Source organism: Dendropsophus ebraccatus, chromosome 13 (genome assembly GCF_027789765.1).
Source record: "Dendropsophus ebraccatus isolate aDenEbr1 chromosome 13, aDenEbr1.pat, whole genome shotgun sequence".
Classification (NCBI taxonomy): domain Eukaryota; kingdom Metazoa; phylum Chordata; class Amphibia; order Anura; family Hylidae; genus Dendropsophus; species Dendropsophus ebraccatus.
Window position 1 is genome coordinate 79,653,467 of NC_091466.1, and position 17,228 is coordinate 79,670,694.

The 17,228-nt window shown below is 46.1% G+C and overlaps 1 protein-coding gene across 1 annotated transcript in view; it reads left to right on the plus strand.

Moving 5' to 3' along the window:
- The window catches only part of UNC79 (unc-79 homolog, NALCN channel complex subunit), a 137,658-nt gene that overhangs the window by 83,996 nt on the left and 36,434 nt on the right, over positions 1 to 17,228 (plus strand). Inside the window, exons 27-34 of the mRNA XM_069951065.1 lie at positions 675 to 740; positions 1,721 to 2,007; positions 4,543 to 4,725; positions 7,904 to 8,066; positions 8,379 to 8,531; positions 10,545 to 11,684; positions 14,344 to 14,451; positions 15,274 to 15,390. Coding sequence (XP_069807166.1) covers positions 675 to 740; positions 1,721 to 2,007; positions 4,543 to 4,725; positions 7,904 to 8,066; positions 8,379 to 8,531; positions 10,545 to 11,684; positions 14,344 to 14,451; positions 15,274 to 15,390 — 2,217 coding nt within the window. The remainder of the gene's footprint in view (positions 1 to 674; positions 741 to 1,720; positions 2,008 to 4,542; positions 4,726 to 7,903; positions 8,067 to 8,378; positions 8,532 to 10,544; positions 11,685 to 14,343; positions 14,452 to 15,273; positions 15,391 to 17,228) is intronic.

Sequence of the window (17,228 nt, forward strand, 5' to 3'; positions counted from 1 at the left end):
GAAACCAGGAAGATACGGGGGAGCGGGCAGAAACCAGGAATATACGGGGACTGGGCAGAAACCAGGAATATACGGGGACTGGGCAGAAACCAGGAATATATACGGGGGGAGCGGGCAGAAACCAGGAATATACGGGGGAACGGGCAGAAACCAGGAATATACGGGGGAGCGGGCAGAAACCAGGAAGATACAGCAGCGGGGAGCAGATATGTATACAGCTAATTCTCTTTACACATTCATCAGCTTTTAGCCACACACCACTATAAAGGCCCTATTACACAGACAGATTATCTGCCAGATTCTTGAAGCCAAAGCCAGGAATGGATGTGAGAAGAGGAGAGCTATCAGTCTTTTCTGTATGACCTGTTTTCTGTTTATAGTCTGTTCCTAGCTTTGGCTTTAGATCTGTCAGATAAATCAGTGTATGTACAATAGGGCCTGTACATGTAGCAATGAGCCGTCAGCAGCCGGTGGTTTTAGATCAGGACCAAAAGACATGATCAGTCGGTGATTGATGTTTTCCCCCATGATCACTACTTTAGTCCCGTATTTCCATCGCTCTAGCACTTCGTACCAGGGGTTTGCAGCCCTTTTGGTCGTAATGTTTGCGACACGCCATCACTCAGTGTCATCTCAGACTTGCTTCTTCGGCTTGTTTTCCTCTCTGTCTCCAGCTGTCAGGTTGACAAGGCACGAGCAGTCTGCACCAGCACTTGGTGGCACGGCGGATCAAGCTCAGGGTGAGTCTATGGAAGATTGAAGGTAGAATGTAGAATATATTATCGTTGTTGATGTTATTCTGTTCTGCATATTCAAATGATCTCCAACATAGAATAAAAGGAAATGTGCAGAATTACTGACAGGCAGGAGGATTAGAGAGGTGCAGGTGTGACTGCCGCCATGTAGGGGTCCCTGGCCTTGATCACTGTGCCCCCCCTGTTGCCATTCATCAGCCTTACTTAATTGATGAACCATTGATATATGGATCTAATTGGATGTGCCCCCCAGTCCCTTCATTCTGTCAACCAGAGTCATATCTGCTTTTGTCCTATTACAATTACACAAATTCCCTTCAGTTTTTAAAAGGATTGGCCACTTTGCACAACTGCTTTGCTCTAGAATGGACCCTCATGACTAGCTGATCATAAGATGGAGCATATTCTGGCACCGCAGTGCTTCTCCACTACACATTACACTTAGGCTGGGCTCACACTATGTTTTTGCAATCCGTTTTTTGCAAAAAAAAGGATGCATGTGTGTGCATCCGTTTTGATCAGTTTTTCCATTGAATTCCATAATAAGACAAAAACGGATGAAAAAGGATCCATTTTTTTTTACGAACACCTCATTTTTGCGTCCGTTAAAAAAAGGGATTTGTTTTGATCTGTTTTTTTACAATGGAATTCAATGGAAAAACAGATGCACACACACGCATCCATTTTTTCCCATCCATTTTGTAAAAAACAGATGAAAAAAACGGATTGCACAAAAAATCTCTGTGTGTCTGTGTAACCTGCAGCTTCCAGCTATTTGCAGAACAGAAGGGGGTCTTATTTCTCACAACCCCCAATACTACGTCCTTAAAGGTGATAGGGTTTACCCTAAGCTTACTGTCTCTGTAATAGGCCGATGTTGCCATGACTAGACATGTCCGCTCCCACCAGGACATTGGTGGACGCAGCTCCTGGGGCACCAGGTAACCATCTGTCTTTATGTCCAGGTCAGCAGTCTCCAGAAAATGACAACATGATCAAAGACCCTCTGCCTGAAGATGCCGGAATCGACCACCAGACCGTGCACCACCTGATCACTGTCCTCATGAAGTTCATGGCCAAAGATAAGAGCAGCGCCGAAGCCGACATCAGCAGCGCCAAAGCATTTAACACTGTGAAACGCCATTTGTATGTTCTCCTGGGCTTCGATCAGCAGGAGGGATGCTTCATGATTGCCCCTCAGAAAATGCGCACGTCTACATGCTTCAATGCATTTATTGCAGGAATAGCACAGGTATGACAACCCAGTATATGATTCTTCTGATTTCTTCTGGAAAAGCTGTGTGAAATTCAAAATTCACAGCTCCTTCTTCTTGAATATTATGTGCATCAGTCCTATCATCAGACAAGTGTGCCGTTCAGGGGGCATGGCAAGACGTCATGGTTGGCCACGTGTCTGAGCATTGTCTTTGTGGGTCAGAAATGCTCTGGATTTGTGCAGGTAAAATCCACTGCAGCTTACCGGGAAGGTGGATGAGATTTTACAAATCTCTCACTATTTTTGACTATTATCCTTGTGTACATTTTTAGCCATTTGTGTAGCAGTGGTGAAATTCATGGAGAATCACAAATAATGACCGTCTAGCTGTCCCAGTATATGCTATGCAGCGGTTCATCCCCACACATATGTTCATAGCCAGGCAGTTACAGCAGTCAAAAGCTTGTTGTCTACAGTACCGACCACCACTCTGCTCTAAAAGCAGTGGTCTGATTGCTATATGTATGTAAATTTATTAGGATATAGCAGATATATACTCTGTCACAAAAAATGTATGCATCCAGAAGAAATCGAGCCACAATCACGGAACTTGGCAGGAATGTAGTCTGGTAATGATTAAATTTTGGATGACAAGGGTAAATGCGCTATGTGCATATGAGATGCGCAGCTGGGAGAGTTTAAAAGCACAAGTGCTCGGGCCGTGAGGCTATTCAAACAAATCTGTCGACTTGGATGGACTTGTCAGACTTTGAGAGGGGCTGTATAGTAGGCCTCAGAGAAGCAGGTTGGTCGAACAGGCATATAGGATGGCACCTCCGTCGAAGCTATATGGTAGTAGAGTCTACAGCTTGCAGTTACGTGAATGACATTTTTAATACCGTTTGTACTGCCTATGCTATCAAGTCGCCCAGGTGCCATTTATCAGCAAGACGACACATACTGCGCGACTCTCCCAACAATGTCTTTATGGCCTGCAAGGTCACCAGACAAGGATATGACGTCCTCCCATGGCCTGCCAGGTCACCAGACAAGGATATGAGGTCCTCCCATGGCCTGCCAGGTCACCAGACAAGGATATGACGTCCTCCCATGGCCTGCCAGGTCACCAGACAAGGATATGACGTCCTCCCATGGCCTGCCAGGTCACCAGACAAGGATATGGCGTCCTCCCATGGCCTGCCAGGTCACCAGACAAGGATATGACGTCCTCCCATGGCCTGCCAGGTCACCAGACAAGGATATGACGTCCTCCCATGGCCTGCCAGGTCACCAGACAAGGATATGGCGTCCTCCCATGGCCTGCCAGGTCACCAGACAAGGATATGATGTCCTTCCATGGCCTGCCAGGTCACCAGACAAGGATATGACGTCCTCCCATGGCCTGCCAGGTCACCAGACAAGGATATGACGTCCTCCCATGGCCTGCCAGGTCACTAGACTGCTCGCCAATAGAGCACGTCTGGGACCTGCTTGGAGGGCAGCTGCAGCCATCCCGGAATACTGGGGAATTATCTGCCCAGTTGCAGCGATTAGGGTATGATACTCCGCAGGGGGTCATAGGTGACCTGATTGATTCCATGCCACGCTGTGTTTCATCTTGTATAGCTGCCAGAGGTCGCTTTACTACTTACTGATTTGTAACCTTTTTCATGCCGTAACTTCTTAATAAATAATCTTTTGTTCTGAATTTGTAATCATTTACTTATCTCCTCTTACACTACATACATGTTATGTTTCGTGATAGTAGATGGTTTCCTTCTGGGTGCATATATTTTTGGACAGAGTGTGTGTATATGTGTATACTGTATAATATAGGAATATAGCTATATATACATCTTTCAGACCACTGCTGGGTAAGAGCTGCCTATCAGGAGAAGGAAGTAAGTTAGCTAAATGATTGCATTTGCAGAGGTGGTTTGCAGCTTATGCTTCTCCCAGCTGAACATTCATGTGTTGGTTGGGGAGAAGAGATAAGCCGATGGCCGTATGAGCGTCCAGCTGACAGGAATGTACAGCCAGCTCGTTGTTCTCACAGATGCCCCCATATTACTGGTCATTGCAAACATCTTCCGCACTCCGGGCCCCAGGCCAAGTCTTATAAACCGCAGATTATATCCACATTGTATCTTGTATTACCCATCACTCAGACAGACCGTTCTGGAATGGGACCGGATAAGAATTGTGGGATCATCTTCCAGTGATGGGAAATATGTGGTAGATGTCACTGACCGCCAGAGCAAGGGGCCGGATAATAAGCTGTGATATTGGGGGCATCGCTGATGGCAAATGTTTGTTCAGTGTCTATCCATAGTGCTGGTTATGAGGGAGTCTTCTTACTCCATGGGGCCCCTGCGGTTGGGTTCCCATGTAGTGGTGCAGACAAAACGACACCAACAAGTTAAGCTTGACGTCAATGCCTGAACTACAGTAAGACTGATATATATAGGTATTATATAACATTCAGAGTCTATGGAAAGCTGGATGGTAGTATGTATCTGCTGTGTGCTAGTGGAGAAATGACTTATATTGGTAATGTTGCTTGTCTTGTAGGTGATGGATTATAACATCAACCTGGGGAAGCACCTTCTGCCTCTTGTTGTCCAGGTCCTGAAATACTGCACGTGTCCGCAGCTGAGACATTACTTCCAGCAACCCCCCCGCTGCTCGCTCTGGTCCCTGAGGCCGCACATCCGCCAAATGTGGCTGAAAGCTCTCCTGGTCATCCTCTATAAGGTACGATGGGAAATGATGGCACAGCACCTTGCATCACACATCACAGCCACTGATAGTAAGCAGATGCAAACATTGGAGAGGTACAGCGGTCATACAGGCCTCTTCATTCACAGGGGTGCTAGGAGTCAGACTCTGCTGGTCTAACACTGGTGCGGTATAGGATGTCTGGTTTTAAAGGCTGGATTATTACTTTAAGACTATAATACACAATATGGCTAATTTGGAGGCACTGACATAATTTGCCCTAATAGAGAAACAGTGCAGCAGTGTAAAGCATGGAGACAGACGGACCAGACGAGTGTAAATAGCTTGTGTACTTACTAGACATCTGCCTTCATTTTTGTTGTACTAATGTTATTGAGCCAATGACCAGTGATGACCTGCACCTCCTTGACTCTGGGTCCTGACGTTTGCCAAGAAAAGATGACGGGGTGTACCCCAACACTGACACTGGGATGTTACTGTCTGTTCTGGACGTTTCAGACAGCATCTGAGGTCCTTTGTATCCTTTCCTCCCAGTATATATGACACATTACTCACTTTCGCACACGTTGTGCCACATTGTGCCGTACAGGTGGCATCAAGTGTACCCCAGAGTTCTTGTTTCATACAGTCAGCCCATTATCATGCAGACACACACCTCTCCTTCTTATGGCGGCTGAATATGTTAATGTCCAGACCTGGGTCACCATTATTTTAAACATCTGTCATCTCTGATGTGAATTGGTGACACAGAAGTGCCCCGACCGTCCATCACGTGTCATTGAGCCTTCAGCACGTCCCCTTGTAGGACAGCTCGCCAGTGACCACAGAGAATAAATGAATAGGATGATGAGCAGACAGGGCATTCTGTCTATGAATGTAGTAATATATTGGGGGACCCTGCACCAAAATGCTAGGGAGGCATGCTGGTACCCGGAGGCATCACTATATGCTTATGCACAGTATAGGCTGGTGCTCGGTATAGGCTGGTACCTGGAGGCATCACTATATGCTTATGCTCCATATAGGCTGGTACTCGGAGGCATCACTGTATGCTTATGCTCCATATAGGCTGGTACTCGGAGGCATCACTGTATGCTTATGCTCCATATAGGCTGGTACTCGGAGGCATCACTGTATGCTTATGCTCCATATAGGCTGGTACTCGGAGGCATCACTGTATGCTTATGCACCATATAGGCTGGTGCTCGGTATAGGCTGGTACCCAGAGGCATCACTATATGCTTATGCTCCATATAGGCTGGTACCTGGAGGCACTACTATATGCTTATGCTCCATATAGGCTGGTACCTGGAGGCACTACTATATGCTTATGCTCCATATAGGCTGGTACCTGGAGGCACTACTATATGCTTATGCTCCATATAGGCTGGTGCTCGGTATAGGCTGGTACCCGGAGGCATCACTATATGCTTATGCTCCATATAGGCTGGTACCCGGAGGCACTACTATATGCTTATGCTCCATATAGGCTGGTGCTCGGTATAGGCTGGTACCCGGAGGCATCACTATATGCTTATGCTCCATATAGGCTGGTACCCGGAGGCACTACTATATGCTTATGCTCCATATAGGCTGGTGCTCGGTATAGGCTGGTACCCAGAGGCATCACTATATGCTTATGCTCCATATAGGCTGGTACCTGGAGGCACTACTATATGCTTATGCTCCATATAGGCTGGTGCTCGGTATAGGCTGGTACCCAGAGGCATCACTATATGCTTATGCTCCATATAGGCTGGTACCCGGAGGCACTACTATATGCTTATGCTCCATATAGGCTGGTACCCGGAGGCACTACTATATGCTTATGCTCCATATAGGCTGGTACCCGGAGGCACTACTATATGCTTATGCTCCATATAGGCTGGTGCTTGGTATAGGCTGGTACCCGGAGGCATCACTATATGCTTATGCTCCATATAGGCTGGTACCCGGAGGCACTACTATATGCTTATGCTCAATATAGGCTGGTGCTCGGTATAGGCTGGTACCCGGAGGCACTACTATATGCTTATGCACAGTATAGGCTGGTACCCGGAGGCACTACTATATGCTTATGCACAGTATAGGCTGGTACCCGGAGGCACTACTATATGCTTATGCTCCATATAGGCTGATACCCGGAGGCACTACTATATGCTTATGCTCCATATAGGCTGGTACCCGGAGGCACTACTATATGCTTATGCTCCATATAGGCTGGTGCTCGGTATAGGCTGGTACCCGGAGGCATCACTATATGCTTATGCTCCATATAGGCTGGTACCCGGAGGCACTACTATATGCTTATGCACAGTATAGGCTGGTGCTCGGTATAGGCTGGTACCCGGAGGCATCACTATATGCTTATGCTCCATATAGGCTGGTGCTCGGTATAGGCTGGTACCCGGAGGCATCACTATATGCTTATGCACAGTATAGGCTGGTGCTCGGTATAGGCTGGTACCCGGAGGCATCACTATATGCTTATGCACAGTATAGGCTGGTGCTCGGTATAGGCTGGTACCCGGAGGCATCACTATATGCTTATGCACAGTATAGGCTGGTGCTCGGTATAGGCTGGTACCCGGAGGCATCACTATATGCTTATGCACAGTATAGGCTGGTGCTCGGTATAGGCTGGTACCCGGACGGAATCGTATAAAATACCTCTGCCACTTCCTCGAGCCAATTAGTGCGTGTAATTAGGGGCCTGCCACCCCAACTTATGAGTCCAATGTAAACACACACACACAATTCTGATGCGATATCTTTATATGAAAAGTTCAAATCTTACATTCCGTAAACATTTCACCACTTGTGCATATTAGTGCAGTAAACAAGGAAGTCGTGTAAAGTCCAAAGGCTCAAACAGAGCTCTATTAGTCCATTTGGGTCTGGTTTTATCTAAATAACATTTGCTACAAAGTCTGTGAATGGAAACATTCAGATCCTGTTCACCCAGCTGAAGATATGTTACAGTGTATCCAGGACAGAAGAGAGATACATTGTAATAAAGCAGGTTGGTACATCAGGGGACAGTCTAGACGGGTATGTTGTCAGCTGGGTGAGCAGGACAAGATCAGAAACCTTTAACGACTCATAATGGAAGGTTTGGGTTCAGAAATCTTGACAATCGTACAGTAAAGCATATTAGTAAGTTTCATTACCCAGCAATAATGTTTTATGACAGTATCCTTACCGGGAAGCGGATCTCGGGAAGATCATGTTACATCTCATCCACATCACAGTGAACACACTGAACGCACAGTATCACAGCTGCAAACCGCACGCCACGGCCGGCCCCCTGTACAGCGACAACAGCAACATCAGCCGCTACAGCGAGAAGGAGAAAGGTGAGGACTGCATGCAGCTTTCCTAGGCTCCTGTGAGGTAGTCTTCCCCAACCTGTTGCCACTCGGACACTGCAAAACCAAACTGGCAGCCATTGGCATGATGGGTACTGTAGTTTTGCAACAGATGTAGAGCCCCGGGTTGGAGCAAACGTCTATAAGGTATGATTGTATATTTACATAGTGATAGATCCCTCGCTCCCGTATCTCTGCAGTAACTTAACCCATTTTTTTTTGCTTCTATGTTGGTTGTCACCCAGCTCTCTTAGCCTGGAAAGTTCTGATAAGTCCCTTCTTGTTTTGTCACATCTCCAGCAGAGGAAGACAGCGTCTTTGATGAATCTGACATCCATGAAACACCCACCGGAGCCTGTAACAAGGAGTCGCAGACTTTCTTTGCTCGTCTTAAGAGGATTGGAGGGAGCAAGATGGTGAAATATCAACCAGTAGAGATGAGCGGGCAGAGAAGTATGAGCAATAAGCCAGGCCTTGTCTTCACTGAGGGCAGCTGGGATAACCCTCCTAACCACCGTGCCAACACACTGACAGGATAGACAGGGGAGCAGGGCTGTGCAAATGTGCATGATGGGAGCTTATCATGTAGTGCGCCTTTCATAGGGACATTCCACATTATAGGGGAAGTTACCATGATTTTCATCCAGAATTTCTTCCCTTTTGACAGCAGTTTTACCTATGAAGTCTCCCCTAGTAACCAATCAGATTGCCTGCTTAGGTTTGAAACAAGCATCCTAAAAATAAGAGCTGGAATCTGATCTTACATTCATTCATACAGACTCTTTCTACACAGAACTGAACTATAGGAAGACCTTAGAGCACAGCTGTCACACCCACACACCCACCCACATACACATACAAACACACATATATACACACACACACACATATATACACAAACACACATATATACACAAACACACATATACACATACACACACACACATATATACACACACACACACACACAAACAAACACACATATATATCTGCTTTCGTTGCAGTGTACAGTATGGAAGAAGTAAATCTTTTTTTGCTTTAATCTGTCTTTAATCCTACAACACCATAGTATGGGGCTCAGTGTCACCTACTGCCCTGCTAGGTGTCCACTCACTGACAAGCTCCGACTATAACAGCTAAAATTCAGTCCTGGCTGTTAAACCCCTATCACCGCCACAGTCACAAGTGATCACAATATCAGGAGACTCCCAACTTTAGTCAGGTCACCAGATATCCCAGTGACATGTGAGACCCCTGTGCAGTCAGCCCTAGGGACTAAGGGTCCTATTAGATAAAGCGATTTTTTTTTTTTTTTAAACTATAAAGCATTGTTCAACCTGAAATCGTTCACCATATTACAAAGAAGTTGTTAGTTATGTTTGTTTCCTCCATCTGATCCCAGCAAATGAAGGAACAATGTGGAATTACACTGAACGATTAGTGAACGAATGTGGAATTAAAGCAAATGATTAACGATAATTTCGGTGTCAGCACCAAACAAACAATTAACGATTTCAATGTAGTGTAGAAAAACTCGGCAATGCTCAGCTAGCAAAGATAATAATAACATCCTCCCAAGCTCTGCTATATGTGGATAGTCACCATAGTCTTGGCAGAGTATATGAAGCAAGTGGCACTCACCAGAAGAATCAGGTCATTTATTGTGCAACACAACACCGAAGACCAGCAGCTATACAGAGTAACAGCAGGTGTATTCCACTATGGCTACTGCCGTTTCACATGCTTGCCCAACAATGGGCCTAGTAAATATTTAGTGCGCGAAGTGGCAGAAAGTGTACGATAATTCTGTCAACCACAAATCCTTACAGGTTAAGGCTATGTTCACACTACGTAAAAGTACTGCCGTTGTTGCCATCGGCAACAATGGCCGTACTTTGTACGGGTGAACACGCCGCATGTTCTTTTATGGGATCCCAGCCAGAGCGTATACACATTGTATATGTTCCGGCCGGGATCCCTCGCGGCGCTGCGAGGAACTGACATGTCAATTCACTGAATTGCGGCTGTAGAAACCCATGACAGTTTACACAATGAAGCGAGCGGCTCCGGACGCTTGCTTTATTGTGTGTTGTGAGAAGTTCTGATGCGGGCATGCACTGATCTTTGCAGATCTTTCCAGAGACCGGCCGGGTCACAGAATGGCCGGTCTCTTACGTAATGTGAACATAGCCTAAAAATGTTTGCAAAAAAACCCCCCACAAAACCACAAAACAGCTTATTATAAACTATTATTTTGCATGCATTACATAAAAAACCCCTAAACTGGACGTCCACATGACCACAATATCCTGGAAGGTGAATTATGTGTGAAATGTGAACAGTATAAACCATATACTATATATATATATATATATATATATACACTATATGTATTCTCCTGCATAATACAGCCGCATCAATAGAAGACTATTAATTAATTTTTTGCTTTTCTTTGCTTTCTTCCAGGTGAGATAGAACTGGCTGAATACAGAGAAGCTGGAGACAGTATCCTGCGCTGTGTAAGAGAAGACACCATCCAAAAGAAGAGGCTGCGTTCCCTCAAGCAGAAGTCCTTAGACATCGGTAACACAGACTCCTTGTTGTTCACCCTGGATGAGCATCGGCGGAAGTCCTGCATAGACCGGTGCGACATCAGTCACAGCCAGAAGATGAATGACTATGCACAGTCCCGTCAGAACTCCGCCACTAAGGCTGATAATGTGGATTCCAATGAGAAGCCGTCAGACCAAGAGAGCGGCCATGAGACCAGGAGACCTGTCATACCAGAGGTCAGGCTGAGTTGTATGGAGACCTTTGAGGTCAAAGTAGACTCTCCAGTAAAGCCTGAATCTCCAAAAGAAGACCTAGACCTGATAGATTTATCTTCGGACTCCACCTCCGGACCCGAAAAACAGTCCATGTTATCCACCTCTGACAGCGACTCTTTGGTGTTTGAGCCTCTTCCACCCCTGCGGATTGTAGAGAGTGATGATGAGGAGTTCCAGCTCATCAACAGCGGCAACATTGTGGTCTCAGCTACTTCAACTCCCATCAGTGCCTCTGTGCTTAGCCTGAGTATGACTCCATTGGTACAGGTCAGCATAGAGGACTGCTCGAAAACCTTCACAGCGGAGGATTTCTGCTACAGTCCAGACCTGCAAGCAGAAGACACTCCACCCCAATCTGCTGAAGATCAGAAAGACTTTCCCAGACCTGGAGACTTCCTAGAGGTGTCCACTGGAAGCCCGCTCACTCTGAAGCAGAAAAGGGACCAGCTACGCAAGTCCTGCGCCCTCGCTGACATGTCTGTGGACGACTCCTATGAGGACGCTGTGGAGGAAAACAAGTCCCCTGTCAAAAGTGTCCATCTCAGCGTCCCAGAGGATCCCGAAAACCAAACGGACAGTGAGAAACCAGATGCCAGCACTGAATCTGACCCGGAGCAAAGCGCAGAACCAAAGGAAGAGGCGGAAGAGTCCGAATTTAAGATCCAAATAGTTCCCAGGCAGCGGAAGCAAAGAAAGATCGCAGTCAGTGCAATCCAAAGGGAATACCTGGACATCACCTTCAACATCCTGGACAAGCTGGGAGAGCAGAAAGACCCAGGTAAGACCTAATGAAAATAATGTTGTGTCAGACCTGCTTCCTGCTGATCACCACTGTAGCCCAACGGACAGCATTGACCATAATGGGGTCCATAAGGTTTCATGGTTTAATAAAGCTCTGAAACAGATGTGAATATGGCTCACATTATTGTACAGACCTTCAGTCATTCAGTATGTCTACATCTTTTTTACATACATCTTAAAGGGGTACTCCAGCGGGGGGGGCACTTTTTCGCTGGGACCGGGGACGAGGTGGCTGAGGGAAAAGACGTCCACTCACCTCCCCGGTTCCAGCGGCAGGTCCCGCATCGCGTCGCTCCGGTTTCCGGGATCCTTTTCAAGTCTGTTCAGATCCCGCCTTCTTCACTGACTGGCTGAGCGGACCTGAGATGCCACGTCTCGGGCCCGCGTCAGACACCAGGAAGCGGCCGGGCACCGAAGCGCAGTGATGCGAGACCCGCCGCTGGAATCGGGGAGATAAGTGGACGTCTTTTCCCTCAGCCACCTCGTCCCCTGTCCCCGCTGGAGTACCCCTTTAAAGAGACTCTGTCAGTAGGGTTATGGTGTCCTATCTCAGGGTAGCATAAAGTAGTGACGGAGAAGCTGAACAGGATGATGGATCACTTACATTGTTCTTTGCAGCTGATCCAGAGATCTCCTCCTGAATAACATGAACAATAAGTAGTCCTCTCTATTCTGTGCATGAGCCCAGTAGTCCTGGACATTCATGAGAAGCAGAAACCTCCGCCCACCACCAGCTGCTGATTGGCAGTTATCTGTCCATGCTGTGCATAGGCAGTCACTTGTCACTCAGCAGCTGGAGGGCGTGGGGAGGGGAGTGGCACAAATCCTATTCTCCTGCATATTAGGAGAACAGCAGAACAGAATGATGCCTTGCGAAAGTATTTGGCCCTCTTGAACTTTTCAACCTTTTGTCACATTTCAGGCTTCAAACATAAAGATAGAACATTTTAATTTTTGGGGGGGAAGAATCAACAAGTGGGACACAATCGTGAAGTGGAACAAAATTTATTGGATCTTTTACACTTTTTTATGAAATAAAAACTGAAAAATTAAGCATGCAAAACTAACTATTCAGCCCTCCTTGCGTTAGTACTTTGTATCGCCACCTTATGCTGCGATTACAGCTGCAGGTCGCTGGGGTCTCTATCAGTTTTGCACATGGAGAGACTGAGATTCTTGCCCATTCTTCCTTGCATACAGCTGGAGCTCAGGGAGGTTGGATGGAGTGCGTTTGTGAGCAGCAGTTTTCGGCTCTTTCCACAGATTCTCCTTTAGATCCAGATCTGGACGTTGACTTGGCCGTTCTAACACCTGGATACGTTTGTTTGGGAACCATTCCATTGTAGATTTTGCTTTATGTTTTGGATCATTGTCTTGTTGGGAGATAAATCTCCGTCCCAGTCTCAGGTCTTTTGCAGACTCCAACAGGTTTTCTTCCAGAACGATCCTGTTTTTGGTTCCATCTTCCCATCAGTTTTACCATCTTCCCTGTCCCTGCTGAAGAAAAGCCCAAATCCTGATGCTGCCCCCTCCATGTCTGACAGAGGGGATAGGGTGTTCAGGGTGTTGAGCTCTGTTGCTTTTACGCCGAACATATTGTTTTGCATCGTTGCCAAAAAGTTGGATTTTGGTTTCATCTGAGCAGAGCCCCTTCTTCCACATGTTTGGTGTCTCCCAGGCGGCTTAAAGTGACTCTGTACCCACAATCTGTCCCCCCAAACCACTTGTACCATCAGATAGCTGCTTTTAATCCAAGATCTGTCCTGGGGTCTGTTCAGCAGGTGATGCAATTATTGTCCTAAAAACAACTTTTAAACTTACAGCCCCGTGCCCTACGGGCGTGGCTTAGAATATCTGTGCCCTAACTTTGCACCACCCCTCCGTCCCTCCTCCCCACCCTCTTCATCATTAGGAATGCCAGGGGAACATTTTCTCCATTCTGAACATTTGCACAGGTCCTTAATGATCCAGCCTATGTGCCGTGCTGACACAGGTGGGGAATAGAAGGCAATCTGCCTGGAGCATTCCTAATGATGAGGAGGGACAGATAGGGTGTGCCAGCCTAATGCATACGCAATCTAGGCCGCTCCACGTAGGGCACAGCGCTGCCAGTTTAAAAGTTGTTTTTTAAGACAATAACTGTATCACCGGACGGACCCCAGGATGCATCTTGGATTAAAAGCAGCTATCCCAAGGTACAAGTTGTTTGGGGGGGGTCATATTGTGGGTACAGAGTCGCTTTAAACACACAAGCAGAAAGGGACATCAGCCCAAAACACATAAACGTGCCCTCCTACATAAAACGTAGCTTTTAACCCAACCCCCACCCCCCACCCCACTATAGTCAGCTTTAGTATTATGTCTGTGGTCCCATTTGGGAACGAAAGAGTCTCCGGTAGCTGCAGTCTATTTGACTATCTAATATTATTAAAGGAACTGACTAAATGGACTAACAGTGAGGTGATCTAAAACGGCCACACATGGACGTCATCAGGAGGAGGGAGATTGACCGCCACATTAAAGACTGGTTGTTATGTAGTGTTCCCTAGCAACCAGACTGTCAGACATAACTCAGCTAAACAATTTAATACTGACTTGACTCTCCACATCTTTTATTTTCTTCTTTTTTTTTCCAGAGGCCGATACTAAAGCTCTGTCCATTTTAGAGATGCCTCGAGAATCGTCCTCTGCCCCCACCTTGGACGCCGGGGTTCCTGAGCCCAGCAGTCGCTCATCTCTCGCAAGTAGGTTGTGTACGTACATGTCCTTATATACAGAAGAATTTCTCTTATTCATGTGTAATGGTCATGGTTAGAGCTGAGCAAACTTCCAGGAGGCTCAGGTTTGTCTGTACAGTGTATCACTGTTCACAGAGCATTATCCAGACTGGATAGAACAGTAGCAAAACTTCAGATGGGGAACAGGTTTGGAAGAGCTTTCAGATGGTCGGTGCCTACATGACTGTTCCCATTCTATGACAGCAAGCAGATGTCTTGAATATGGTAAGGAATTAAAGAAACCTCAAAGGGGTTGTTCAGGATTAGAAAGACACAGCTACTTTTCTTGCAACAACAGCACCACCCCTGTCCTCAGGTTATGTGTGGTATTACAATTCAGATCCATTCACGTCAGTGGAACTGAGCTGCAGTACCACATCCAAACTGAGTAGAGGGGTAGCACTATTTCTGGAAGTAGGCGACCATGTTTATATAAGCCTGGATAACCACTTTCAGCAGTCTCTGTATCAAGTAAATATGAGAATTCTCATTGGACGCCTGCAATACCTGCCCGTTTTATATACAGTCTGTGGATGAGTACAACCTACAGGACCCTCAAAACTGATGGAGCTGTAAAAGAATAATCCGGATCCAGCAGGATCCAGGGGGCCCTTTGGGCCCGGGGGGGGGGGGGGGGGGGGGGTAGGGTTTGTGTTTGTAGCTGCAGTATTTGGGGATATTGGTTGTAGGGAATGGGACTTCATAGGAAACACAATTGTGAAGCATCTGTAATCCAGCTAGTACAGCTGCTTCTTCCTAATATATCATAATATATTTATGTCCATGAAGCGCAATATAGGCAAATGAAAAGGGGCTCTCTTGGTGCTGTTACTATGGCCCAGCTCATGAAGAGGCAGCTCGAACACCAATCCAGTGCACCCCACAACATCAGTACCTGGGATCCGGGTAGGTGGAGACCGACTCACCTCACTCATGACCACCTCAAACCATGCCACATCACCTATTCTTATGGTACACAGCCTCTTCTTCTGGATGGTGTCTTCTCTTACACAGCTCAGAAACTCTTCTGTTCAGTGGGGGACAGAAACCTCAAGGGAATACAGCGTGTACTTAAATGGGGAAATTAGGGTGAAAAATCAGCATTTTAATGACGGCACCATTTCCATATTAAGTCCTGTGATGTCAATCTGCTTTATTATTGTATTGATATATCTGGTATTAATGTTATAAAATAGAAACTACATGAAGTGCCAACACCTCCATCACAATTGTATGGAGAAAATATATAAGAAAAAGATTTATAAATTATTACTGTAGTGATTCACAGTTACATACTGTATTATACCCCAGAGCTGCACTCACTATTCTGCTGGTGGGGTCACTGTGTACATACATTACATTACTGATCCTGAGTTACATCCTGTAATTCTTTTTATTAGAAAAATATAAAGCTTAAGTATAACTACATAAACATAACCGCGGCTCCATCGGCCAGAACAAAAACAAATACAAAGCTTTCTGCTTACAACAAAAACAACAAATCAATAAATTCTGAAATAATAATCATATTTTCTATAAGGGAAACATCCCTCACACCTGCCTCACCCGGCCAGTCCAGCTTCATAATAAAACACTACCCCCCCAACTTACCCTTACTACTACTATTACTACCCCCACCACCGCTACTACCTACCCCACACTCACACCTCACACCTTTTTTTTTTTTTTTTAATTATAATGCGCACACACACACACACACCATACCCTGCAAACCCAACACACATACACCCCAGCATAAGTCACCCACCAAGCCCCCCACTTCCAGATACATAACTCCCATCCAACAACACACACACACACACACATACACTATACAACTTTAACAATTATGAAAGTATCCCAAGAATACGAGGTCCGGCTGCCTTATAAGACACAAATACTGATAACGCAACTCATATAATAATCATAATAATAATAATAATGCAAATCATAATAATAATAATAATGCAAATCAATAAATTACAGCAACCATATCACACATAAACCTATCTACTACACTAACTATAAGCCCCATTTCCCACACCCCAAATCTGGACATGAGTCTGGGTCCATGAGTTCATGAGTTCAGTTTTTGTCCCTCAGTGACCCATGCCAGAACCCCAATACCCATCCAGGGAACCCCCCCCATCACCCCACCCAACCTATCCTATACCCCAGAACTTATACAATAACTATAGAATGAAGTATACACCATAACAATATCCCATAACACCAACACATTATGACATAACAGCAAGGCTCATGTTCGGTAGCCTGTAAGCCCTTTACTGTTTATAACTTGTTAGAAAACAAAAAGCTAACGTGTCATGCACAGCCCCCCCCCGGGATCGGAGAATGGCAGACCGGGTACCATAATAATTTATAACCTATCCCTGACTATTCACCCTACCCTCTCCCTACTACTATCCTTAAATATTAATCTAACCCTCACACTCTCCCTACCTCTGTCCCTATCTACTCTGTCCCTAACCAGAATTATGGTCCCTCACCCTGTGGGTTCAGTACCTAGGGCACAGCGAAGGAAAAACCCCTCCACAGGAGAGAAGCCCTACTTGTACCCAGCCTGCCATACTCCAGAGACCTGATCTTCCCAAGGTCACCAGTGATGTTCCTACAGACCTCCACCTCGGAGAGGACTCTACGCTGTGTAGATACTAGACACCGTGCATTCCACGTGTGGTACCTAACCACTAAGCTGACTAGAAATAACGTGCAGCGATCTC